Raw genomic sequence first — 26,911 nt, 5'->3', positions numbered from 1 at the left:
ATGCATAATTTTGAAATAACAAAGTTTATTATAAATAATATTTGACCTTTATTGGAATCAAATGCATATTCCCTATTGTTTCAAGATTTAGTCAAAATATTTACGTTTTTAGTTGGACACTGTTAAAATATACTTCAATAATGCAGAAACCTATTATATTTTATTCTATTATATTTTATTCTATTCTATTCTCTGTGGGGGTGTAAGTACCTGCACCTGGCTCTCTCGAATGGAACCTTTAATGCATGTCCCCAAGGTCTAAACTGCCTTCCTAAGCTTGGACCTATTCCCACCACGCTGGTCCACTGCGGGTTGGTGAGTTTACATACGAGATCACAAAAATCAGCTGCGGATTCTAGAATTCGCACGTTTCAAATAATATCTAGTTTAAAACATATTAGGATACATTTATTATCTTTACTTAACTAAGATTCTCTTTTGAACTTAAATCCTAATCCTGACTAATATTATAAATGTAAAAGTAACTGTGTCTGTCTGTCTGTCCGTTACTCTTTCAGGCCAAAACTACTGGACGGATTTGCATGAAATTTAGTTTACATATGGTCTAGACCTTGAGAAAGAACATAGGCTACTTTTTATCCCAAAACTCCCACGGGAAAACTTTTTAAGGTGAAGCGAAGCTCGCGGGAACAGCTAGTAATATATATCCTTGATCCTTTATTTTCCTTTGTCGTTGCCCGAACTAACTCAGAAGGTCAGTGGTCTGTAATCCTACTTTAGTACGTTTAATAAAACCGAAGTGCTATCCGCTTCCATTGTGGTTGTACCGAAAGAGTCAAAGAATGAAAGAAAGAAAGAAAGAAATAGTTTATTCGCCTTCAAGAATACACAACATCGAAAAACACATGAGAACACAAATTAGGTACACAGCATATACGAGTACGATAAATAATTACACAATATGGTTTTACGTTTCTTTTATTTACCTATTATATATTTATAGAACATAGAAAACTCGTATCGGTGACAAACTCGAGACAACAGTGTTTGTCACCATGAATTAGCCAGTCAAAATAGCGCCAGTGGCTGACAAAAGATGAATCCTGTGACATTATCTAGTTTTACAGTTTTACGGCTTACGGTTTCACAGATATTGCATATTAAATTTCTCTACATTTTGTACAATAGACACACCACCGTCACCAAACGTTACGTTACGATCGAATACGAACCAAGTTACTCCTAAAAAATGGAAAGATTTTGGTAAAATTTCTTATTAAATATTTAAAAAAGTGGGGTTATTGGGTGTCAGTATTTTGTTAGTGGAACTGTTTCTATGCCCGTGAGTGTATGTGCGGTGACGATTATTTTATGAGTCGTATCCGACAAAGATTTCGGAATAGTATTTCTGCCGTCTGCATACTGCGGAAAATTCATATGAATCATCTTAGCTCAAACGGGGTGTATAAAAACGGTCAGCTGCATAAGTAGCTATACACTTCTGTACCTTGTCAAACTGACAAACAGTCAATGTTTCAATGAATGGATAGGAGGTTTGTTAGATGGACAAGGTACAAAAGTGTATAGCTACTTATGCAGCTGACTGTACGTACAGTTGGTACGACACCCAGGGAGGAACTTTTCGTGCACTACATTGTACGTAAAAGCTGTGTATAATCTATTAAATAACCTCCCAAATACAGATATCTAAGAGATTTAGAACCGGCGAAAGACCTTTTGCCGAGCGGACACAATGGGTTAATAAAAAATAAATATACAAAGAAAATCTAGAGTAAAGCCGCCATGATTCGACCTATTGTATTGGACAATAGGTAAAGGATTATGTGCGTAGAGAAGAAGAAGATATTTTGTTAGTCATAGCTACATATTGAGAAGCTATAAATTCAAAATCCGTGCGAGAAATCCGGGGTAAATTGTAGCCCATGCGCCATGCGCTATTTTGAAGTACTTACTAAAAATCTGTAAGTATTGTTCGCATAGGAATGGCTTCGCAGTACTGTTCTCCTTTGTGCTTTTGGTGTATACTTAAATAACTTTAATATGCCATTTATAAAGTTCTTGACCTTTTTCGAGTAAAATAAGTTGGATTAGATTATTAATGTTCATGTTTTAAAACAACCAAGATGATCTATGCAAAAGTTCCTGTGCCTTCAAATTATTTCAGGTAAGCATGATAAAATTTCTACCAGCAAACTTTTTCCAACTCACACAGTTCACGTCCAATCTTGCACAGTATGTTTACAGAGCATAACACAAACACAAAATGTAGTCCAGTCAACTAATTTAAAACTAATTAACCGTCCGGTCATTCCGGGTAAACGGCTGACTAGTCCCGGCCGTATAAACCGGGTCAGGCGACATTTTTTTTTCGACTCGGTAATTTATTTTATCCTCTTAAGCCACTCTTTTCGGGGTACTCTTTTTTGCGCTATAAATAAAAGTTGCTATTGGGGTTACCAGCCAGGGACAGATATTTGCTTAAACGCTGATATTAAGTTTTGGTCGGTGTTTGAATCTGTGGAGAACATGGAAATATTCTCCATTATCTATACTAAGTGTTGGAGAAACGGTGTAGTAAGTGATCAGGGGATGACAAAGGTTATTATGAACCACTTTTATTTTACAAATTTGAAAATTCTAGAATGGAATACTTTTGGTTTTGCATAAAACCTTTGTTGGTCACTCACTACACAATAAATTTTTACTATAGGAAGTTTTAATACATTTCCAAAAGTCTCAAAAGTTATTCAGAAAGAACCCTTGATTCACCTCTATCGGCTTTATTCCCTTTTTGTAACATTCTGTACATCTACAAAACATTCCTCATTGATAAACACTGTCTAACCTGGCATTCTTCCACTACGGTGACCAAACTCATTGAGATTATACAAATGGAACGGAGTAAGTTAAAATGCTCTAGCTAGTGAGACACTAAGGCATGGAGCGCTATTTGCACACGAGCACTCACTCCCATGTCTCATGGGACGGATGACCGACTCACTGGAGAGAACTCAGGCCCAGACCAGACTGTTTTACACGCATACTGACCATGTACATGTACATTCACCAAAAAAGATACCTAGATAGTTTGGTATTAAGACTCACGAGACAAATATACAAAAAAAAGAAATAATATTTTTACACCCCCGACGAATACAAGGGGTGTTATACTATACATCTGTTATACGTCTGTGTATCGCTGGTAACGTAGCTCCCAAACGACTGAACTGATTTTCGTTTTGTTTTTAGGGTATGTTATAGGTAATGTTATCCCGAGTGTTCTTAGCTATGTTTTATGAAAATTGGTTCAGTCACTTTTTTGCCTAGTTTCACCATCGTCCATTAGCGAACTACTAGCTATCTAGATTATTAACACCCCAGTTACATTGTAAGTGTCATCTAAAAGAAATTTTCCATATTGAATTCTTGACAGATGTGTCAAAAATCTACAACTAATTCCTTGTTATGATAATATATAACAGGGTGTTTATGATCTAACAGAGTAAGATGAAACTAGGGCTAGTGTTGAATGTCGGGTTTTTTAACGTTGGCTAAATTATTCAATATGTAGAAAGACATAGACATACCTAATTTCCATTCTATGCGAAATAAGATTACAACGTAGGATACAGAAATTACACACACAATATAAAGCACATTTTAAACATAACTTGCAGTAATGGGACTAACGAAACTGAAACAGGTGCATAATCCAGGCACGAGCCAGGTGCATGAAACGTATTTAACCAAATTAGTTCAGCTGGATTACATTCTGTGTCTTTCAGTATTGTCGCAGCCTAAATGAAAATATAGTAGGTAGTTTATAAATTTCCATTTTAAGACTGCCCAGAGCGGAGCGAGCTCGCGCAGCGTTGTGCGAATTAAAAAAAAGAGCAATGACCATGCATAAAAACTCGGGTCATCCAATTTCATTGGACGATTATTGCCTCGCACACCCCACCGCTTCGCTAGCCCGCACCGCTCTGGGGTGCTATCGCGAAATCAATTCAAAGTAGGTATCATTTACGGAGTATTTTGTGTCAAAACATTTTGAATATAAAAATCATTGTCTAAGCAAGTTCAAGATAGGGAGCCTGGTTAACTGCCTAATTGTTGGTTTAATTCCTCCATTCTCATAATTTATCATAATCCTAACTAATATTATAAATGCGAAAGTAACTGTGTCTGTCTGTCTGTTACTTTTTCACGCCAAAACTACTGAACGGATTTGAATGAAATTTGGTATAGTCTAGATCCTGAGAAAGAACATAGGCTACTTTTTATCGCGGAATTCCCACGGGAAAACTTTTTAAGGCGAAGCGAAGCCTGGCGGACAGGCAGCCTAATTGTTGGTTTAATTCCTCCGTTCTCATAATTTCTATTTTATAAACCAGTGTTTTCAGTATGAGACGGGATGATATTAATTATTCTGTTTACGACTGAGGAGTCATAGATAGAAATGTGCTGCTTCTCGAAACACGAGTTACGACGCCGTCTAATGAAAGTGAGGACACAGCATAAAGCTTACACTGTACCGATGCGGAGATATCCGGAGATGTCAGAAATGGAGATGAGAAGAGATGTTTTTCGGCCCCAACCACCAGTCCGGTACTCACTATTAACAGGCGTGCCCTTTGGTACCTTGGTCAAAGTATGAATTCATTGGTTGTTCATATAAAATTATGTTGCGAATTGCGACTAGGTACAAAAGTGTGCATACATGTTTTGTACAATATTAGTGCTTAATGAGCATCAACCACATCATCATCATCATCATTTTCAGCCCGTATCTGCCCACTGCTGGGTATAAGCCTCTTCCCTATCACGCCATCTCTTCCGGTCCAGTGTCTACATACATGGCCACAAACCTAACACATGTTTTATGATCGACTAGCTGTTCCCGCGACTCTTAAAAAGTTTTCCCGTATAAATTCCGCGATAATAAGTAGCATAATAAGTAATATGTGTTAAATCCAGGGTGTCAGCTAACTCCATAACAAATTTCATTTAAATCGGTTCAGACGTTTTGACGTGAAGAAGTAACAAACATACACACATACTCACAAACTTTCGCCTTTATAATATTAGTAGGATTTGCACTGGAGCTCAGCAGAGGGGAGAGATGTGAATACTGAAAAAATATATATCTTCGCTCGTCCGAAGTCTCTGGAGTGCAAGCCTTAGTCAGTTTGCAGAACATATGAAACCGTTGTATCTGAGTCTGCACTTCTGCATGCCCCTATTCCGGAATTGCCAATTACCGTAGTGCAAGATAACCCTGGAATTAGGATCCTACAGGCTGACGTGGGATATCCAGGCTCTGTTGACGTACGAACTACGGAATAATGTCTATCGTTTGCATCGCTACCATTTTGAAAGTACATATTACCGCTACAAATAAATAAATAAATAAATAAAATATGCGTTTATTTATCTAGTTTTTTACATTTACATGCATAATATACAGTGAATAACACATGGGTGTTATCATTATTATAAGTTTTTTTTACATCTTATCTTTGTTTCTTCACAATTCGTTCCGCCTTTAGTGGGAACAACGCCTTATTTAGCCGTCCTCAGTCAGTATGTTCTTATTACGAAAGGATCTGGCCTGACTCTTGGCACACAGGATTTTATCAGAAGTTTTGTTTTTAAAATGTAAGTAGGTACAAGGTACAGTTAGCATTTTTTATCCTGAGACTAGGGTGGAAGATAGATGAATCAAATAATATTTTATCCGTATATACCTTAGATAAACAATAAGGTCGATATTTACGAAAAACGTTACATAGTCCAATTTTTGACAAAAAAAATATAATGACAGTTGTAAAATTAGAATTTGTGCCTTCGGAATTAACATCAATATACGAACTCGCTCTAGGTATTAGGTACACTCCCACTGAGGATAGAATATCCTAATCCTAACTAATATTATAAATGCGAAAGTAACTGTGTCTGTCTGTCTGTCTGTCTGTCTGTCTGTCTGTCTGTCTGTCTGTCTGTCTGTCTGTCTGTTACTCTTTCACGCCAAAACTACTGAACGGATTTGAATGAAATTTGGTATACAGACGGTCTAGACCCTGGGAAAGAACATAGGCTACTTTTTATCCCGGAATTCCCACGGGAAAACTTTTTAAGGCGAAGCGAAGCGCGCGGGAACAGCTAGTTATTCATAATATTATCACACATAACAGCAATCCCCAGAGATCAGTGCTTATAAAATACCATCTGAATTTGGCGGGTAGTTCGTAATCGTAACAAATCGAGTGGTCCGAATTCAAAATCAAATATTCACGACATGCACGCGATAAAAATGAATTACGAGACGACCAGACTTCCGATCAAACGATAATGCAGAATAATGTGACGTTACCAATAAAAGATAAATTAAATTTTACCGTGACACGCGTGGCGCGCTTGTACCTACTCGTTATTTAATATTGAGTAAAACAAATGATTATCGTTTATCATTGACGTTTACAGTCCGTCATAATTGTATTTTTTACAATCTAGGTATAAAGTACTTACACCAGAGTTTGCGTTGTTCCATGAGTAAAGTGAAGTGCTGCGAGCCTTTGTGAAATGTCATAATGTCATAATCTTGACAGTTAACAAAATTAATTATAAATTTTTACGTTGAATAGGCACAGCGCGACATGAATTACAGGCTAAGTGCCAATTTCCCCATCGTCACTTATCTAACCGACAGGGATTGATTTATAAATTAAACGTCATCTCCATATAAAATTCTTGACAGATGTGTCAAAAGTGAACTAATACCTGGTTATGCTTTAACCCACTATGGCGAAATTGGCACTAAACCTGGGCATTTGTGTCCTACAGTTTACTGGACTGGATTTTATCTGTATTTAACATGTAAACAAACGTTACAAAGCTCAGTACAGGTTTCCATATTTCTCCGTAGCTACAAGCCGTCGTAGCAGCGATATCGTGCCTGATCGATGCAGCGGCCGCGCGGCGTGAAAACGATATAGTCTTACTTTTGTATCGTGAATTGTGATGCTGGAGTTGAAATTAAAAGTAAATTGGTGTTTCGATCGTAGTTCGGCATAGGTAGAACAACGTGGACTCGGGTGTGTTAGGTATTAATTTATTATGTGCCGTCCCAAATGGTATTTCAACTCAGACTTAAAAAAGGGATATTCTAAGTTGAATGTGTCTATGTATCTGTGTAGCGTCGTCAGTAATATCGTAGCGTAGCTTAACGTTTTTTTTTTCAAAGTAAAACCTACAAATTCTCCCCATTTTTAATACAGAACCTTACAGTAAAGCCTGAAAATATGGAACATCCGGTCAGACTATATCGCTGCTCTAGAATTTATGAATGCGCTAGAACGCCAGTGATCCGCATGCAGAACCATTTTTGGAAAAGAACCGAATGATAAAGCTCTGTTTAAACTTGCAACTCGGGTTTCTGCCTTTAAAAGAGAAATATGTACTACATTTTTAAGCCCTAGGAAAGGCGGGTGAATAAGTCATTTCATTTTATTTCATGATTCAAGTTTTACCTAAGTGTTTATGATCCTGTATTCAAGAAAAAGAACGGTCTGGTTCGAATGAATTTTAGGCAGCCATGTAGTTTGAAAGTGGATCTACATAGTTCTTGATTGATTTTTTTTTAAATCACGTATGCCAAAAAGAATACAAATACACACACTCTTACAAAATGATAAACTTACATAACTCTCAAAGACGGATATTTTTCAATTAACCGAGCTTTCACATATACTTTTACATAACAAAACAAAAGCTTCCAATTCTATGTACCAACCTATATGTAGGGCACCTATTTTCGACAGAAAACATTATCCGTGACACCCTGTATACGGGTATTCTATTCTATTCTCTGTGGGGGTGTAAGTACCTGCACCTGGCTCTCTCGAGTGGAACCTTTGTGCATATCCCCAAGGTCTAAACTGCCTTCCTAAGCTTGGACCATTTCCCACCACGCTGGTCCACTGCGGGTTGGTGGGTTCACATATCTAGATGCGCTAGATCTAGATATGCAGGTTTCCTCACGATGTTTTCCTTCACCGTAAGAGCGATGGTATACATTGTACTTAAGTTAAAAGAACTCATTGGTACATGTCAGCGCCGGGATTCGAACCCGCATCTCTTGCGTGAGAAGCGGGCGCTTACCCGACTGAGCTACCACCGCTCTGTATACGGGTAACATGAATCTGAATTGTTCACCCTTCATTAAGTTGATTCTCTCCCACCCTACACCCCCTCGAAGCTCAGAAAAGCTCGAACATTGTTAAATGAATCGTTTTATTCGAAATCCGTATTTTGAATTCCAAAAGCTTCACCTTTTCGATCTGCGTTCTACCTGAGTTACATAGTAATATATGGAACACAAAACATGTACATACATATACCGTGGTGAGAAGTTTAAATATACCTTATCTGCTTATACTAAACTATTTATATATTTTACAAAAAAAAAAACCTAATAATATTGATAAGTACGGGACAGACAAGTGAAACACGACACTGCTATAGACGCACTGGTCATTTATTCATGGTCACACACACATGCGTGGCGCAGCACGCATACAACCTTATCATATACATATCATCCCTCCACCAATATTACAGGAAGTATAGTAAATACTTTCAAGTTAACTTACATACAAGAACAACTAACTAACTAGAAAAACCTCCTATAATTTACTTTAGGAATGTCCCTAAGGTTCATTCTTGCTTGGTGAGACTGCGGAGAGTTGTGTGACCGGGTGTAACTCTGCTGGTCGTCAGTGGGAGTAGTGTCGGGCTGCGCGGCGTCGCCGGGCGGCGCGCTCGTGGCCGGGCCGGGCGCGGGCGCGCTGCGGGCCGGGCTGGCCGGCGGAGTCTCGGCGCTGCGGGCCGGGCTGGCCGGCGGTGTCTCGGCGCTGCGGGCCAGGCTGGCCGGTGTCTCGTCGCCGCGGGCCGGGCTGGCCGGTGACTCGGGGGTGGCGGCCACTGTCTCATCAGGCTGCTCTCCGCTTCCTTCCTCTCCCCTCCTGTTTCCGACATTCTCTAATTCAAGTATCTCATGGTTATGACCCTCTGGATTTCCTTTGAATATAATGATCTGATTTTTATGTCTTTTCACCTCACTTCCGGTCTCAGAGTCTTTAATTATAAACAAAATATTTCCAATTTTTCTAACAATAGTTCCTTTTTTCCAACAAAATTTTTGATTGGTTGAATACACCTTATATAAAACTTTATCATTTACTACTAAGTCTTTTCTTACAATACCTCCATAATGTCTAGCCTGTAAGCACTGGGTGTCGAGCACCTTGTGAGTGAGCGCGGAGGGCGGTGACGATGGCGATGGCTGCGGCGGCGGCGCCAGCAGGTCGAGGCGCGACCGGAGCGGCCGGCCCAGCATGAGGCTCGCCGGGCTCTGGCCCGTGGTCGAATGAACGGAGTTACGGTAGTCGAATAAGTACTTAAGTAGCCTATCATTCACATTACCTGTACTACTACCTAACTGCAGTGCACACTTTATCCCTTTCTTGACAATTTTAACACTGCTTTCCGCCTGACCATTACTTGCGGGGTGATAAGCCGGCGACGTGATATGACGAATACCATTAAGCCTACAGAACGTAGCAAACTGTTCTGAAGTAAACGAAGTTGCATTATCCGTAACGATGGTGGTTGGCACCCCGAACCTAGACATGTACTCATTCATTTTGCTTATCAACATTGCCGATGTAATGTTATTTTTCATATTAATGCACTCCACCCACTTTGAAAATGCGTCAACAATAACTAGGTACATATCACCGTATATTGGCCCCAAGAAATCAAGATGAATTCTACTGAGTGGTCCGTCTGGGTATGGCCACGACACCAGCGGTGACCGAGGTGGGGTCGCGCGCAGACTCAGACAAACCCTGCAACTATTACTCATCCTTTCAATGGCCGCATCTATTCCCGGGAACCAAAACTTTGACCTTGCCTCGGCTTTCGACTTAACTATACCTAAGTGCGAGCCATGCAACTCATTAAGTACTCTTTGCTGCAACGACGAAGGAATAACAACTTTATGACCTCGGAGTAAGCAACCATTTTCAATAGCCAATTGTAACCTACATAAAAAATATGGTTTCATATCGCTGTTATTTACTTTCGGCGGCCACCCGTTAAGCACAAATTGCATAACCTTTTTTAATAAGCTGTCGTTTTGCGTTTCTACGGCCAGCTGATCGCGGGTAATCGGTAACGAGCCATCTACCACGAAGTTCACATACGCGGCGGTGTCCGCGCGACTGGGAGCCTTACTGTCGGTGACGTCACTGACCGCCCGAGATAAGAAGTCCGCGCAGTTGTCTGCACTTCGAACGTATTCAATAGTGTAATTGTAGGACGACAAAAACAATGCGTATCGTTGCAGCCTGTTGGCGGACACTTCCGGCACTCCGTGTCGCGAACCGAATATCGATACCAACGGCTTGTGATCGGTACGGAGAATAAAAGGTTCGGCTCTGGCGTATAAATACTGATGGAACTTGCGTACGCCAAATATGATGGCCGTAGCCTCTTTCTGAATCTGGGAGTAATTTTTCTCCGCTGAATTCAATGTCCGTGAAGCATAAGAAATCGGCCTTTCATACCCATCTGTACTAATTTGTGACAAAATAGCACCTAACCCTTTCGGTGACGCGTCCACCGTTAATATTATTTTCGCGTTTGGGTCAAAATGAGCCAACACGTTTTCTGAAGCAAGTTTAGCTTTGATTTCGTTAAACGCCTTGTCCTGTTCCGATGACCACGACCATTTTACTTCTTTTTTAAGTAGGTCATATAATGGCGCTAATATAGCGGAAGTATTGGGCACGAAACAACGGTAATAGTTTACCAAACCAATAAAAGACTGTAACTCATTTACATTGGTTGGTTTCGGTGCATTCGCAATAGCTTCAACCTTATCTTTAGATTTTTTTATGCCGTTCTTACTTATTACGTGACCTAGATAAGTTATTTCGTCCCGGAAAAACTCACACTTGTCCGGTCGAAGAGTTAACCCAGCATCTTGGAACCTGAGTAACACTGTTTCTAACCGTTTCATGTGCTCGGCTCTGTCCTTGCCGGTGATAAGAATGTCATCTAAGAAGCATAGGACCCCATCAATACCTAAAATACTTTCTAATGCTCTTTGGAAAATAGCCGGAGCAGATGCGAGTCCAAAAATAAGACGTTTGTATTTAAATAGACCTCTATGAGTGTTGATAGACGTGATATTATTATCGTCTGTAATTTGAAATTGCGCATAAGCGGAAGACATATCCAGCTTGGAGAACTGTTCCCCGCCGTGCAGGTTCATGAACAGCTCCTGCACCGTGGGCAGCGGGTACTTGTCGATGAACAGCTGCTGGTTGAGGGTGCGCGAGTAGTCGGCGCACAGCCGCACCGCGCCGTCGCGCTTCAGCACGGGCACCACGGGGGACGCGTACTCCGACTGCTCCACCGGCGCTATCACGTCTAATGATAACAATCTATTTATCTCCTTATCAATTTTTTGTTTCAGAGCAAACGCTACGGGCCTCGCTTTCATGAATATTGGTTTTGCATTGTCTTTTAATCTAAGTTTAACTTTATATTTATTAAAACAGCCGAGTTTATCACAAAACACGTCCGGAAACCGAGCAATTAACTGGTTTAACTCTAAATCTTCATTAGTGTCGGAGTGGCAAAAGTTAATAGTCGGAGTAAGCTCCAATTGGAATTTACAAATGAAGTCTCGCCCGAGTAGCGGCGAGCCGCCCTGCACTATGACGTAAACATCGAGATATTCATTTTTCCCCAAGTACTCAACTGATAACTGAATAAAACCTAAACTTTTTATCTTTGTTCCGTTATAACGTAAAAGATTCTTTGTTGTTACTCGGAGCGGTACGTCGGCGAAATGTGAATGATAGGTTTTTTCTGAAATTGCTGTGACTGAGGAACCGCTGTCTATCTCACATTTTAATTCGACATTATTAAACCGAACTGTTTCGACCATCGGCGCCCCGTTACTACAACGAATACTGAGCAACTTACCATCATCATCATCATCGCCCTCGCACGTTTCCTCCGTTCCTACAAAGTTTACGTATTTGCACATCCGGCGTAAATGACCTTTGGCCTTGCACTTTGTACACTTAAATGAAGCGAACCGGCACTCGCTTGCCTTATGGCTACGTCGCCCACACACGGTGCACTGCTCCTTGCCGGGGCCGGCGGCGCCGCGCGGCTCCCGCTGCTGCATCTTGAACACGGAGTCCCCGGAGGAGCCGCGGGCGCCGGGCGCCGTGCTGGCGGCAGCCGCGCGCGCGCACCGCACGCTCTCCGCCACGTCCACGGCCTTCGCCAGCGTCAGCTCGCTGATCTCCATGGCGAACAGCTTCTCCCTCTCCGGTCCTGACTGCAGCCCCATCACGAACTTGTCTCGCAACGCCTCTTCCAACTCCTTGAAGTTGCAGTGTGCTGCGAGTCCCCTGAGCCGCGCGGCCCACTGCGCGTGCGACTCGCCCGCCTGCTGCGCTGCCGAATAGAAGTAGTGGCGTTCTGCAAACCCGCACCGCTTCGGCGTGAAATGCACGTCTAATACCTTGACGATATCCTCGAACGGTGCTGTGACGAGGTCTTTCGGCAGCACGAGGTTGTTTGCCAACTGGTACGTGCTGTCGCTGAGTGCGCTGAGCAGTATGGCGCGACGCTTCGCGCCCGTCTTGTCTGTCTGTTCTTCCACACCATTGGCAATCAGCCACTGGTCGAACTTGCTTTTGAAAGTAGCCCAATCCTGCACGTGGTGGTCGAATGTAGAAATTGGTCCAAGAATAAAATTCGCCATTTTTATTCTGAAGACGCGGGTAGTTTTTAATCCTCGGTGCCACTGATAAGTACGGGACAGACAAGTGAAACACGACACTGCTATAGACGCACTGGTCATTTATTCATGGTCACACACACATGCGTGGCGCAGCACGCATACAACCTTATCATATACATATCAAATATAAAATACTTTTAGGGCCTGGAAATATTCTACCCTTAATAAACAGGAGTTTATCAAAGGTAGAATATTTCTTTTAGTTCGCTGCCGTCGCCGTCGCCCGGGATGGTTCCGAGGAGGCTGGCAGCGTTCCCTCTCTGTATAGCCAGGCTGATGCGCTGGCTGAGATACCGTGGTTATCTTAAGAAGTCGAATATGGTAAACAAAGGAACTAGATCACAATTTAAGAGATTCCAAACAAATCACGCTATTTCTGTAACCATCAGTAGTTGTAGGCACTACTTGAAATAAAAACCTACTAATTCACACAATTGAAAAATGCTTTGATTACTTACCCCTTATTTGTGTAATACTAGCGGTTCCAGCACGCTTCGCTTCGCCTTAAAAAGTTTTCCCGTGGGAATTCCGGGATAAAAAGTAGGCTATGTTCTTTCCCAGGGTTCAGACCTTATGTAGGTATACCAAATTTCATTCAAATCCGTTCAGTAGTTTTGGCGTGTAAGAGTAACAGACAGACAGAACGACAGACACAGTTACTTTCGCATCCTAACTAATATTATAAATGCGAAAGTAACTGTGTCTGTCTGTCTGTTATCCGGAATTCCCACGGGAAAACTTTTTAAGGCGAAGCGAAGCGCGCGGGAACAGCTAGTTTATAATAATTATTAGTTAGGATTTAGCCAAAATTGTGAATCGTCAAAATTCGGGTTCACAGATTTGCAAAAAAATTATGCTTACGACTGTAATCTCTGAAGGGTTAGTCAGAGAGAGGTGTACTTTTCGCTGTACGTTTATACTCACGCGATAGGTCGTGAGCCGTATCGCCATTTTTAAATAAGTAGTTGTGTATAATAATGATTTACCTACAAATTGCGATTTTATATTATTGGTTTTGAAACAGATTTCAATGTTTTAGCTTTTGCCAAAATATTATTATATTTTCTACAACGTTTTACTATTCATTTATGTACTATTTACATTATTATGGCATAAAAAGTGATTTACATCTAATATTCACACTTATTCCCTCATTCGGAACATATCGTAACTTCGGAACTGGAATAGTTAAGTGTGCATTACGACCAGTTCCTACAATAAGCATACATATACTTAAAAAAACAAACCTTGGTACTTTTCGCACATTTTTATTTTTTTATTTGAATTGCATATCATTACCTAATAATTGACCACTATTATGATTCAAGATAGTGTGGTGTGTGATGTGTCACATACAAAAAAATAAAGAAAAAAGCTATCCGCATTTTGTTTTCTGTCAAACTGTTTTATAAGTTTAACCTAATGACAACCATTGTACCAATTAACAAAGTCACAAATCTTCTGACCGAACTAATTAAAAATTCATTTATAGAAGTGGGGTGTTATTTATTGTCGAGACGTTTCTTTTGCACTGACACTCCGTCTTGTTCATATATTGTTATTCTAAGATCTTACATTAGGATGTAAGAGCGTACCTACGAATCTCGACGTCTCTTATTTCCTTTGGGAAATTAGTCAGTACCAGAACAATACTTACACAGTAAGTAAATAGTTTATTTTACGGTTCACAAGATCAGCAACTGACAAGCAGGGAACAGTGACTTACACTGGATGATATACAGGGTGTCATATGGTACCGGGCCCTATAATAAATAATTGTTGGAAATAATATGAAATATCACTCTGTTTTCTTTGAGGGCTGGATAAGCATTTGGCACCGTTTAACAAAATATATTATTCAGAATCTGTCACCCCTTTTCAGTTTATCTACTACACCAATTTTGCAACATCCTGTATAATCATAGTAAAATTATATTTGATATTGAACACAGATATTCGCGAGACAATAGTCACCTCATGATATCTAAACTTCCTGAACAGTAACTGCGGTATAGATTTAATCTGATAAGTTTTGCTTAATTGAGTTTTTACTAGCGTCTTAGGGTAATTAAAAACATTATTTTATCTCAAATTAAACTACACAGATAGCTATGAGGCCAGTCAATAGAAAAATGTTGCAATAACATAAACTTTTTAATCTTTAACTCTTCATACTTTCCATATTCGAAATTGCAGTATTGCCAGTTTTGAAAATTCAAATGTATTGATACAGTATCGCCCCATTGTCTGAATTTGGAGATTAATGTATTACAGGAGACAGAATAATCAGTTTTCATCTCCCTCCCCCATTATACACAGACCACCATACGCCATAAAAGCATTCCACAAAATTCATACACGGCCATAATTCTCGATTTATTCGCTCATTTTTCAATATGCCCCGGCCATTATTCGTCCGATATCATTTTAAAAGTCTCACGTTTATAAAATCGTATTTTCCAGGCGCCCGGACCGGATAACGGAACGGTGACCGGGTGAAAATACGGTTTGATAGAACGCCCGGACCAACAAGCGCTCTCAGATCCAATACAGATTTCTGCTCATTGATTTGAAAGAAAAATTGAGACACTATGTTTTACTTTTCTATGACTGGATGGTGTAGTGGTTAGTGACTCTGGCTGTTATGCCAAGAGCCCTGGGTTCGATTGCTGGATGGGAAAGATATTTGTTTAAATATAGATATTAGTTATTAGATGCTAAGCGCGGAAATTGTGGCAATGTCTTGCACTGAATTATTATTATGCGTTTATCAGGAAAAGTGGGTGCAGCAATGCGCCTCTGCCTACCCCGCAAGGGAGTACATTAGTACAAGGCGTGAGTGCGTGTTTTTTTTTTTCAATATTAAAATTTACGCTTTCAAAATCTTAGAAAACACTTAACCTTTAAGTATGGACGTGGAGTCTCACAGGCTACCTAATGTTTACGTTTTCATGGTTTTGCCTATTTCCCCCCGCTCCCCGCGATTGAGCGGCTCAGTAGCTTTTGTTTTAGCTGCCAAATTACCAATGAGGGAGGAGGTTGAGTCGTCCGGTGAATATCACGTGAGTAATGACCATCAAAAAATTGACTGGAGCCTGTCAGGCTACACGTCCATTGTTGTCATACAATATATTTTGTATGGGCGATTATGTTTTTTTTAGATTTTTTTTTCAAAATGTGAAAAATAAGTAATGCTGGTACTTCTAAAGGTAAAGGTAATTTCTAAAAAAACTAGCACGTGTGCTTGTAGTGCTTCATGTGCAAAGACATATATAGTCATACTCGTAAATAGACGATTGCCAAGAGAACTGAGGTTGAATAATGAATCGAGTTTTAGGTGATGATAATTATGGTCACAGGAGGTGTCCAGGATCAAGAAACCAGTCAAGGGTCCACAAGGGCATGTAGAATCTGTCCCGCGAAAAAACATAGGATGAATACCTATGTTTGTGTTGCCTGTGTGTCTCCAAGTGTTCTAGACCTCTGTGCATTGACTGTCAATAAATTGGCGCTATTAGACTGTGGTCAATATTTTATATAATAGTTACCTGAAGCAGGTGTTTTGTGTTTTCGGTTACTTATGTATTAAGTTTTAAGAAAATAAGACTAATTTTGTTATAGTAATAAGTTTGACTGTTTTTAGTACCAGAAAATGTAGCCTCAGTAAATTAGGACTTAAAAGTGCCATAAGTTTGAATTTTTCACATTTCTATATTTTTTAAAATAATATTTGATTACATAAGCACGTTATTTTATTGCTAAATCCTTTAATTTTCAATATCCAATCAGTTTTAAAGTAATCTTATATCAAATTCTCAAAAAAAAAAGTGTATGCATATAGGAGCCTGTGAGGCTCCACGTCCGCACTGGTGTTAAGAAAAAATGACGTCCATACTTAAAGGTTAACATTAACTGGACTGTACTATATTTCAATATGGTCCTGGAAAACGTCCAAGTAGAGAGTTGTTGTTTCAATTGCACTTTCCCGTTTACTACCGGGCTATCCGGGTAGATGCACCCGTAATCCGGGCCGGGTGAAACCGGATACTTTATTGATATCGCTGGCTACGGTAGATTGTAATTGGTTCTTATAAAGGTAGAAACGACTGTGGTTGTAGGTACTAACATACATGCACACTATTACATACATTTCTATGCTTACGTTCGCGACTGTAATCCCCAAATGGGGTAGTCAGAGGTGACTTGCAAGCGAGTCACCCGCATTTCACTGTACATGAATTTGTATTCACGTGATAGGTCGAGAACGGTATAGCCGTTTTCAACGAGTACAATGTATTTAGGGCACAAAACATAAAAATCTAGAATCTAGTTGAGCAGGTTTCCTCACGATGTTTTTCTTCACTGTGCACTCACAAGAGCACTTGGTATAATAAAATTGTACTTATATTCCTTACTTCTACAGAACTAATTAATTACTATACAATTTGTACATGCCAAGATTTGAAACCTTGGCCTCTCGAATGAGAGCCGAGATCTTATCACTTATACCACCGCGACTCCAAAGTTAAAGTACAGATGAAACCTCGTAACAGGCTATACCCGGCGACACACGGTAAAAGCCTGGTCTACTCGAATATCCAGGGATTTCGCAAATACAACTACGGCAGTTTCGTCTGAAAGTATTTGTACCGTCCTGTATATCGGATGGGTTTGTGAGTGAAACTCAAATCGATCACAAACAGCTTTATGCCCAGTTTTCACTTGAGTAAATCTACCTAAGTGGAAACTTAATTTTTTGCTCATCCATAATAATAATTAAGCCTATTTCAGAGCCATTTTTGATAAATAGATGTTCGAGTTAGAAAATCACCAACACCAGATGCACACAACAAATGTTTTTCTTTCTTCTTCTTTCTTATTGTGAAAAACATAACATACTCACTGTAATTCACAATTCTGTAGATACAGGGTGTTGCAGTATAGTAAGAAAGTTAGACAAACAATATAATTACTTAAATTCGTATCGGCAAGTTTATTCTCACCGCACCGCGTTCGCACAGTGAATGTCCGAGTGAAATTTCATTCAAATGCATTTCAATATCCGGTGAAGCCTTGTCCGGGTGTCCGGCGAGCTCTAATCGCAGGGCTTTTGTACAACAATAAAAGAAACTTTTGCATTTGGCCCGGACATCGCCCGACTCGGACCGGCCGGTAATCGACGGAAGTTGCCACGTTGCCAACTTTCACAGCTTCCGGTAGGGTGGCCATGAGGTCGTCTTGGTCGTTCTGGGTTTCTACTGTAACACAGGTGAACTTAAAGGTTGGCTGTTAAATTGATAAACTATACATAGGTACTTATGTAAATTTATAAACTACTTATACATACTTACGGAATATAACGAAGAAGGTAGTAGGTACACCTGCGAACAGAAACGTTACTGATAAATGTCCACGCATTGTAAAAACCTAAAAAACTACCTTAGACGATTGTATTAATTTTGACGTTTCTTTAAAAAAATAATAATTAGGTATATAAATAAATGCATTATTGTAATGACCTCAGACTGCGTTTTCTTTTTTATCGTTGAAATGTATTATCTAGTACCTAATACGCATATTTTTAATATAAAAACTCGAAAGTGAAGGTCTATGGTAGCTTTTTATTTCTAGACCGTATGGTCACCCTAGTTTCAGTATTCAAATTCGGCTGATGGAATCGCCCCGACAGTAAACGTTGATGCATTGTTAACTGCAGAATGTAGGCACGCTCTCTATCTATAAGTTTTAAATTGCTCCCCCTGTAGTTATACATTGGACTACGTAGGTGTACATGTTGTTACAGTAAAACTCTAAAGTCCTGAAAACGGAAGTGGATCCTAACTCATTGTTATAGACCGTATTTAATCGATGTATTATATTTATTTAAGGACAAATCCGGTAAAAAGCCGTAACGAAATTGTATTTTATTTTTAAAATGTATGTAAATGTAAGTAAATACCTGGTTATGATAAAAAGTCTTTGCAAAATCGCACTCTCTTTATAGTTGGACTGTAGCTTGTTAGCCAAACCAAAGTGTAATAAAAAAACCTTTTGTCAATTTTCAAAATTCGTAAAACAAAACTCTGTCATAATGACCCCCTGAGTCACACCCTTGTGGCCTACTAAACCATTTTCTAACACTCTGTAGGTGTAGTTACCATCAAACGGTACCTGATTTTGTATTTCATTTTTGTCGACTTAACTATTGGAATAGATTTAAATGCTTTCATAAACTCTATAAAAACTAATCAAATAAAACTCTCGATTGGATCAGGCCATCAGTTTCTGAGTAGCGTGACACACACAGATACAAAATTCGATACGATAGCGGATGACTGGATGACACATCGTGTTAGTATTGAGGCTTTGGTGTACAGTCCACGCCATAAATATGTAATCACTTTTGTCAAAATCAAATTGTAGTAACCGACCATGAAATAAGTAATTGACTAAGTGCCAATTTCTTCATTGTCGGTTATCTAGCCGACCATCAATTATACGTCATCTCCATATAAAATTCTTGACAGATGTGTCAAATTCAACCACTAATACCTGATTATGCTCTAACCGACTATGGAGAAATTGGCACTAAATACCTAGAAACTTTGTAGATCAAATGAAGTCACTTGATCTACAAAGTTTAAGGGCTACTATGGGGGTTGGCAGCAGAGTTCTTTTTCCGAATTTTCCAAAGTTGTTCAGGGTGAACCTCCTTAGTCACCTCTTTCGATTTGTTATACCACTTTTGCAACACTATATTGCTGTTGTCAGTGTGTAAAATAAATGTATCTTTATCCCAAGTTCCACGATACAGGTTTGCCTAGTGTGGAATTTGCAGCCACATCACAAATGGCGACCGAATGGCGTAGTGGTTAGTGACCCTGACTACTGAGCCGATGGTCCCGGGTTCGATTCCCGGCTGGGGCAGATATTTGTTTAAACACAGATATTTGTTCTCGGGTCTTGGATGTGCCCGTAAAATGGCAATAGGCCCGCCCCCTATTACATTGGGACTAACATAACACTCTGGTGAAAAGTGGGTGCAGCAATGCACCTCTGCCTACCCCGCAAGGGAGTACATTGGTACAAGGCGTGAGTGCGTGTGTTGTGTGTTATCACAAATGTACTCAAACAATTTGTTAATATTTTTTTTTACTTTTACTTTTTTTATATATATTTCTATACACCCTGTAGATATTTATGTCGTGAACTGTACACTTCGTCGATTTATTCGCAATCCCAGCGACGCTGCAATGTATGAACAATTCGACTGTCACATTCTGACGGCAAATTCTGACTGCGAACAGTTTGTTCAACCATTTTGTAAGCTGGATAACAAATACCGCTGTAGAGTTGTAGGGGTTCTAACTTGCAGGATGGAGTAAAAACAACTATTTAAGGTTGACGAAGGCGTGCGTCCAGTGGCCGCTATGTAAGTGAGCACATGTGTGATTAGAAATTTGGCCTTATATAGACTCGGTGCCATCCCCCCGCACCGCGCGGGACCCTTGTGACGTACCGGTTACCGGTCGCACGCCTTATGAAAAAACGTATGTTTATTAAAATAATGCACGGTTAAATATACATACAAAATGCATACAGTAGGTATCAGTAAGTAGGTAAGACATCCATATTTATATGAAACAGTACCTAACGATTCTACTTAGGTTTAATTAACTAGGTATTTAAGTAATTTATTTGACTACAACTAAACAATGCGTGTGTGTGTGTGGGGTGACTGGTTGGTAGGTATATATTGTAACGCGTCGCTAACATTCCCCACCCTAGTGCTGAGGCAGCACTCCTAACCTACAGGTATAGTTGCGACGCGGGTCGCGGGGCGCCTCACCAGCCCGGCGCGGGTGCGCACGTCCACCACCCTCACTCGCTCGTCCTTGCCCGGCAGCACTACCTCCACGACGCCTCGCAGCCACATGTTCCTCGGGGCGTTCCCGTCCACTATCACCACCAGATCACCAACTTTTATAGGTGGTACTTCATCCGTCCATTTTCTTCTAGGTATCAGTTCCGGCAGAAATTCTTTTACCCAGCGAGACCAGTACATATCTGCCAGCCGTTGCGAAATCCTCCATTGTTTTCGCAGGTACAGGTCTGATTCACAGAATTCTCCGAGGACAGGTAGGTTCGACGACGACCCCAGAAGAAAATGGTTAGGTGTGAGCGCTTCGCTCGATCCCGGCTCAACACTGACATGCGTCAGCGGGCGACTGTTGACAATTTGTTCCACTTCGGCCATCAGAGTGACTAGGACTTCTTCTCTAGGGGCGCGTTCCCTCAGGATTATCTTTAGTGACGCCTTGACTGAACGGATAAGTCTCTCCCACGCCCCACCCCAGTGTGGGCTTGTAGGTGGAATAAATGTCCAAGTGGTTCCGTAGTTGATAGCAGCTGACTTTAAAACTTGTTGGTCCAAGTCCTGTATTGATCTCCTCAGTTCAGTGTCTGCGCCGCGTAGATTAGTTCCGTTGTCTGAGAACAGCTGCTGTGCCCACCCACGACGACAGGCTTGTCTCCGTAACGCCATTATTAAGGAGTCTGTGGTCAGTGTAGCCACCAGTTCTATGTGTATGGCTCGCACAGTCAGACACGTGAAGAGGACGCCGTATCTCTTTTCCCTCCTTCTTCCCACAGTGACTTCCATTGGGCCGAACAGGTCAAGCCCACAGAAGGTGAAGGGGCGTTGATGGTGGGCCATGCGTGCTTCCGGTAGGTCACCCATTCTAGGTGGTCTAGGTTCAGCCTTTCTTATTCTGCAGACCATACATTCCATGGCTACTCGCTTCACAGTTGGTCGAATTTTCAGCACCCAGTATTTTTGTTTCAGCTCGTTGACGACAGTTTCATGATTCCCATGAGCAGCACGGATGTGTAAGTGCTTGACTATAATGTGATGGCGGCCATCGAGGATGACGGGGTGCTTCATGTCTGCGGGCACGTCGCGCGCAGCTTCGATGCGACCTCCAACTCGCAGGATTCCGAAGTCGTCCAGGTAAGGTGACAAGGTAAGTAATTTACTTGATTTACTTAATGTGTTTATCTTTTTCAGGTCCTTCAGGTCATCGGGGAAGCTCTGCATCTGCGCATATTTAATTAATAACCTTTCAGCTCTTATCATCATATCTCCGTTAATGACACCGGTGAGTTTCTTAATTTTTATATCAATAAATGATATCATAACACTCGTAGATCTGAGTAGCCGCAACCATGATGAAAATTTCAGCGGGTCAGGAACGAATCTTGTGTCCAACGGGTTCGTTTGTACAACCGTTACGCATTCCAGGTCCAACTCGTTCACTTGAGGAGTAAGTATACCCCGCGGCCATGATGACTCATCGTCGAGAAGGAACGCCGGGCCATGAAACCACTCGTTCTCGAACACCGAAAACTCGCAAGTTTCCCGCGTAGCAACATCGGCGACATTCACACTCGTAGGTACATATCTCCATTCGCTAGTGTGCGTGAGTTCGTCAATCTCTCCTAACCGATGTGCAATAAATGACTTATAATTTCTTGCATCATTTTTTATCCAGTGTAGAACAGTACTAGAATCGCTCCAAAATATCCTTTTGATAGGCTTCATTGTGTGTTCCCTTTCAATGTTATCAGCCAGCCGAGCTCCTAGAAGTGCTGCCTGTAGCTCCAATCGCGGCACCGACATGTGTTTCACAGGAGCAACCCTACATTTACTCGATACGAATGCTGTTCGAATAACATTAGTTTCCCAGCGCCAGTAAGCCACAGCACACATAGCTTGAGTCGACGCATCGCAAAATATATGTAGCTGTAAGTTTGTATAGCCAGCTGGAGGCGGCGCGTCACTGTTGCTAGGCGAGACCGGCCCGATGTTATTCAGTACATTCAGTACATCTTCTTTCTCGCTCGCACCCATTGGAATTTGATAATAACGGGGCACGCTTAATGAGCCCACGCGCTGTAATAAAGTTATCCATTCAGACCATTTTTCATGAATGCTATCAGTGATGACGTCATCCCATTGTAACCCACTTTTCCAGGTACATTGTAACATAATCTTTCCTTTTATCGTAAATGGTGAAAGAAACCCCAGTATATCGAAGATGGACATAATAACCCGCAGCATTTCCCTTTTCGTGGGTTTCTTAGAACCGTCCCTTATATTTTCAGGAATTTTCTTCAGCAAGACGTCGAAGCTAAGGCAGTCATTCTTCGGATACCAGATAAGGCCAAGAGTTCGTTCACCTTGATTATGTTGGTCCATATTCAAATTAACAGCTGTATTGCCCAGAGATTCTTGAGGCAACCCATCCAAAACAGCTGAGCAGTTGCTTGTCCAATTTCTTATCTCGAAACCACCCTGACTGTGAATGTAAACAATATCCTTCACAAGCTGTATAGCGATATTTTCGTCGTCTATACTATCTATATAGTCATCTGCGTAGTGTTGTTTACATATAGCGTGGACGGCGGCCGGCATCGTAGACTCGTACCTTAGTGCATTTTTATTCTTCACATACTGTGCGATGAATGGTGAACAGCTGGCGCCAAATATTAGTGACGTCATCACGTAGGTTTTCACAGGTTCTTCCGGTTGGTCGCGCCATAGAAATCTCAATGCATCTTGATCCTCTGGATTAATTTTAATCCTAAGAAACATGTCCTTTATGTCTCCTGTCACGGCTATTCTTTTTTCCCTGAAGCGTAACATAATTCCATACAGCGACATAAGTAGGTCAGGACCCGGTAGTAGATAGTCATTGAGACAAAATCCATCAGTTTTAGCGGCGGCGTCGTATACTAATCTTAGTTTTTTCTTATTCGGGTTGTCGACCCCGAAGTGAGGTAGGTACCAAATTCTAGGCGAAGTACGTGTACAGGTCAGCTCCTCGGCGAAGTCATTGTCCAGTAGGTGTTTCACCCGTTCCCTGTACCTAAGGGAAAAACCTTCGTTGACCTTCATCTTCTTCTCCACGTTCTCCAGACGCTTCATAGCGTTAGGTTTCGAGTTAGGCAGGTTAGCATCAGCTGTTTTCCACGGTAAGCCGACGTACCATCTTCCATTCAGCAACACAGAATTCCGGTCCAGATGGTCCACTGCTTGAACGTCCAGCGAGTTTTGCCGCGGTTTCTGCGAGACACCCATGGACTCGATGGTGAAGGAGCGTCGCACCTCGTCGTGCATGTCACGCAGGATGCGCTGGCACTCCGACTCTTCCTCCGGTTCCCGGCAGCAGACGAGCAGTGAGGAGTGGCAGGCGGCCCCGGCGGGTGAGTGCGGCACGCAGCCGTGAAGGCACCACCCCAGCGGTGTGAGTGTAGCATACGGTTCATTAACCTTACCCTTAATGACCTGCATAGGTTGCAAAAGATGATAATTATCCTGTCCTATCAGTAATTCCGGTTTAAGTATCCCTTTAATTAATTGATCTTTTATTTTAGCTAAGTGTAAATATTTAGAGGTTTCAACAGACAATGTATTTTGTACAGGTAAATTTAATTTATTTACACTACGCGCCTTGATGGTAAACAAGTCCCCATTATTATTACATAAATCCAACTGAACTATCTGACTATCGCATACCATTTCTGTGTCGTTCCACGCACCACACACGCGCATTGTTTGTTTGTGTCCCTGTAAGCCCAACTTATTAGCTAGCCCTGCGCTTATCATTGTAACGGTAGAACCGTCATCTAACAAAGCAATAACATTGTTAATAATACCATTTGGACCATTAATACTTACAGACACAACCTTTAGCAATACTTTAGACATTACGTTAACATTTGTAACAGTTTCTACAATAGGCTCAGACACTAAGGGCTCAGAGGGTGAAAGTTGTGAAATGTTTACACTATTTTGAGATGAGTTATTCATGTTATAATGTAGCAACTTATGGTGCGACTGTCCGCAGTTATCTATATCACAAACAGGTGCGGAGCATTGTTCCTTACTGTGCCGCGAAATTAAACATTTATAACATAGACCACTACGTTTAATGTAACTCCACCTATCTTTGCGCAAAGCCTTTTTAAACCTTTTACATTCTGGCAAGTCATGTTTAGATGTACGACAATAACGACATTTATAATTAGAGTTAACACTTTGCAATAATACAGACTGAGAGTAATTATGATCATTATGTTTACGAAACTTAGGTACGGTCAAAGTAACAGCTGTTTTAGTTATTTTTAATGCTTCCTCACTCAAAAAATCAGACAATATTTGTAATCTAGATTTCGTACCTTCGTTTATTCGTGAATATCCGTAGTCACTCCACTTAGAAATTAATACAGGTGGTAACTTTGATAGGATAACAGATGCAATGCTCATACCCTGCAAATATTCGTCACGGCCTAATGCTAGCACAGCTGCCACATAGTTCTGAACTTTAACTGAGAAGCTAATAATGTCTTTTTGATAATCGTCACTTACTGCGTGTAGCCGATTTAGATCCTGTATGATCCTGGGCAGGATGACGTCAGGGTTTCCATACTGCAGCTGCAGGGCGCCCATCACCGTCTCGGGCGCGGCGGCCGTCACCAGCAGCGCCGTGACGGAGTCCCGAGCAGGACCACGGAGACACTTCCTCAGCCTCCACATGTTTTCCTTGGGGGTGAAGTGACAGACCACTGTAGATTCTTCATAGGCCTGCACGAAGTTCAGCCATTCCAGTGGATCGCCGGCGAATGTAGGTAGATCTCTCGGCGTGGACAGACGGCTCAGCATCTGGGAGTGCGGAGTACTCGTAGCTGCGGCGACGGCGATGTCCTTCATGGCCTGGACCAGCTGCTGCATGTCCGAGGGCGGCTGCGCTGGCGGCGGCGGCGGCGGCGGCGGCGACTGCGCGATATCGCGCACGGTTGAGGGTAGGGCGGCCGCGTCGTGGCGTGGTTCACCGGGCGGCGGCGGTATGGTTGATGGCCGCGGCGGATCGTTAGCGTCGTGATGGCTATGTTCTAACCACTGTTCCACCTTTTGTGACACGTTCACTGATGAGTATGACGCGGCACTATTTTTAGAACAGTCTTCTAGTGCGGCGATGTCCGCTTCCAGTTTCTTTTCGATCAGCTTTTTATTGATATTGGCGATCGCTTCTGCTGCTTCCAGCTCCAGCTGTTTCTTCCTCGCCTCAATGGACCGCTTGCTTGATGCCATGGACATCTTCTTGGAGGTGGAAGATTTGTGGCAGCCAATTTCCATCTTCATGCAGCTACCCACTTTTCGTACGGGCGGCTCGCATTCCTTCAGCTCGTTCTTGGTAGTTATTTTCTCAGACGTCGCCACGTTGACGTCGAGACCAGATGGTCCATCCCGGGTGGATTGTTCTAGAAGCGCCATCTTCTCCCGTTCGTGCGCGCTGCGAGTTTGTACCATCTTGCGCAGCGGCGGTGGCGTGGTGAACATTCCAGGTCGTTCTCCAGCAGTGGTTCTCCAGTAATCCGGCTTGAAGACCAGCTTGTAGGGGTTGTAACTTGCAGGATGGAGTAAAACAACTATTTAAGGTTGACGAAGGCGTGCGTCCAGTGGCCGCTATGTAAGTGAGCACATGTGTGATTAGAAATTTGGCCTTATATAGACTCGGTGCCATCCCCCCGCACCGCGCGGGACCCTTGTGACGTACCGGTTACCGGTCGCACGCCTTATGAAAAAACGTATGTTTATTAAAATAATGCACGGTTAAATATACATACAAAATGCATACAGTAGGTATCAGTAAGTAGGCAAGACATCCATATTTATATGTAACAGTACCTAACGATTCTACTTAGGTTTAATTAACTAGGTATTTAAGTAATTTATTTGACTACAACTAAACAATGCGTGTGTGTGTGTGGGGTGACTGGTTGGTAGGTATATATTGTAACGCGTCGCTAACAAGAGTGCTGCAACGCTAGCTTTGCAACGGTTTAAAGGTGCGATATTACTTGTATAACTGTAGTGCCGACAATTAAACTAAAAGTATTATTTTTAAAAGCGTTTTATGAAAAAAAAACCGACTTCAAAAAACCACTAAAATGTAAGAAATAATTTAAGGTTTACAC

At 41.6% G+C, this 26,911-nt stretch overlaps 2 protein-coding genes across 2 annotated transcripts in view; one reads left to right on the top strand and one right to left on the bottom strand.

Moving 5' to 3' along the window:
• LOC105380970 overlaps nucleotides 1-26,911 on the top strand; it is a 151,107-nt gene that overhangs the window by 9,312 nt on the left and 114,884 nt on the right. The gene's annotated exons all lie outside the window — the stretch shown is intronic.
• Nucleotides 8,524-12,912, bottom strand: LOC125490102. Its single transcript, XM_048628256.1, has 2 exons — nucleotides 12,040-12,912; nucleotides 8,524-9,271 (listed from the first exon to the last, which is right to left on the bottom strand). Exons 1-2 carry the CDS (start codon nucleotides 12,830-12,832, stop codon nucleotides 9,258-9,260), a joined length of 807 nt encoding a protein of 268 aa, XP_048484213.1. The 5' UTR covers nucleotides 12,833-12,912; the 3' UTR covers nucleotides 8,524-9,257.

The sequence above is a fragment of the Plutella xylostella genome, chromosome 20 (assembly GCF_932276165.1).
Source record: "Plutella xylostella chromosome 20, ilPluXylo3.1, whole genome shotgun sequence".
Classification (NCBI taxonomy): domain Eukaryota; kingdom Metazoa; phylum Arthropoda; class Insecta; order Lepidoptera; family Plutellidae; genus Plutella; species Plutella xylostella.
This window is presented reverse-complemented; position numbering and strand designations above follow the sequence as displayed.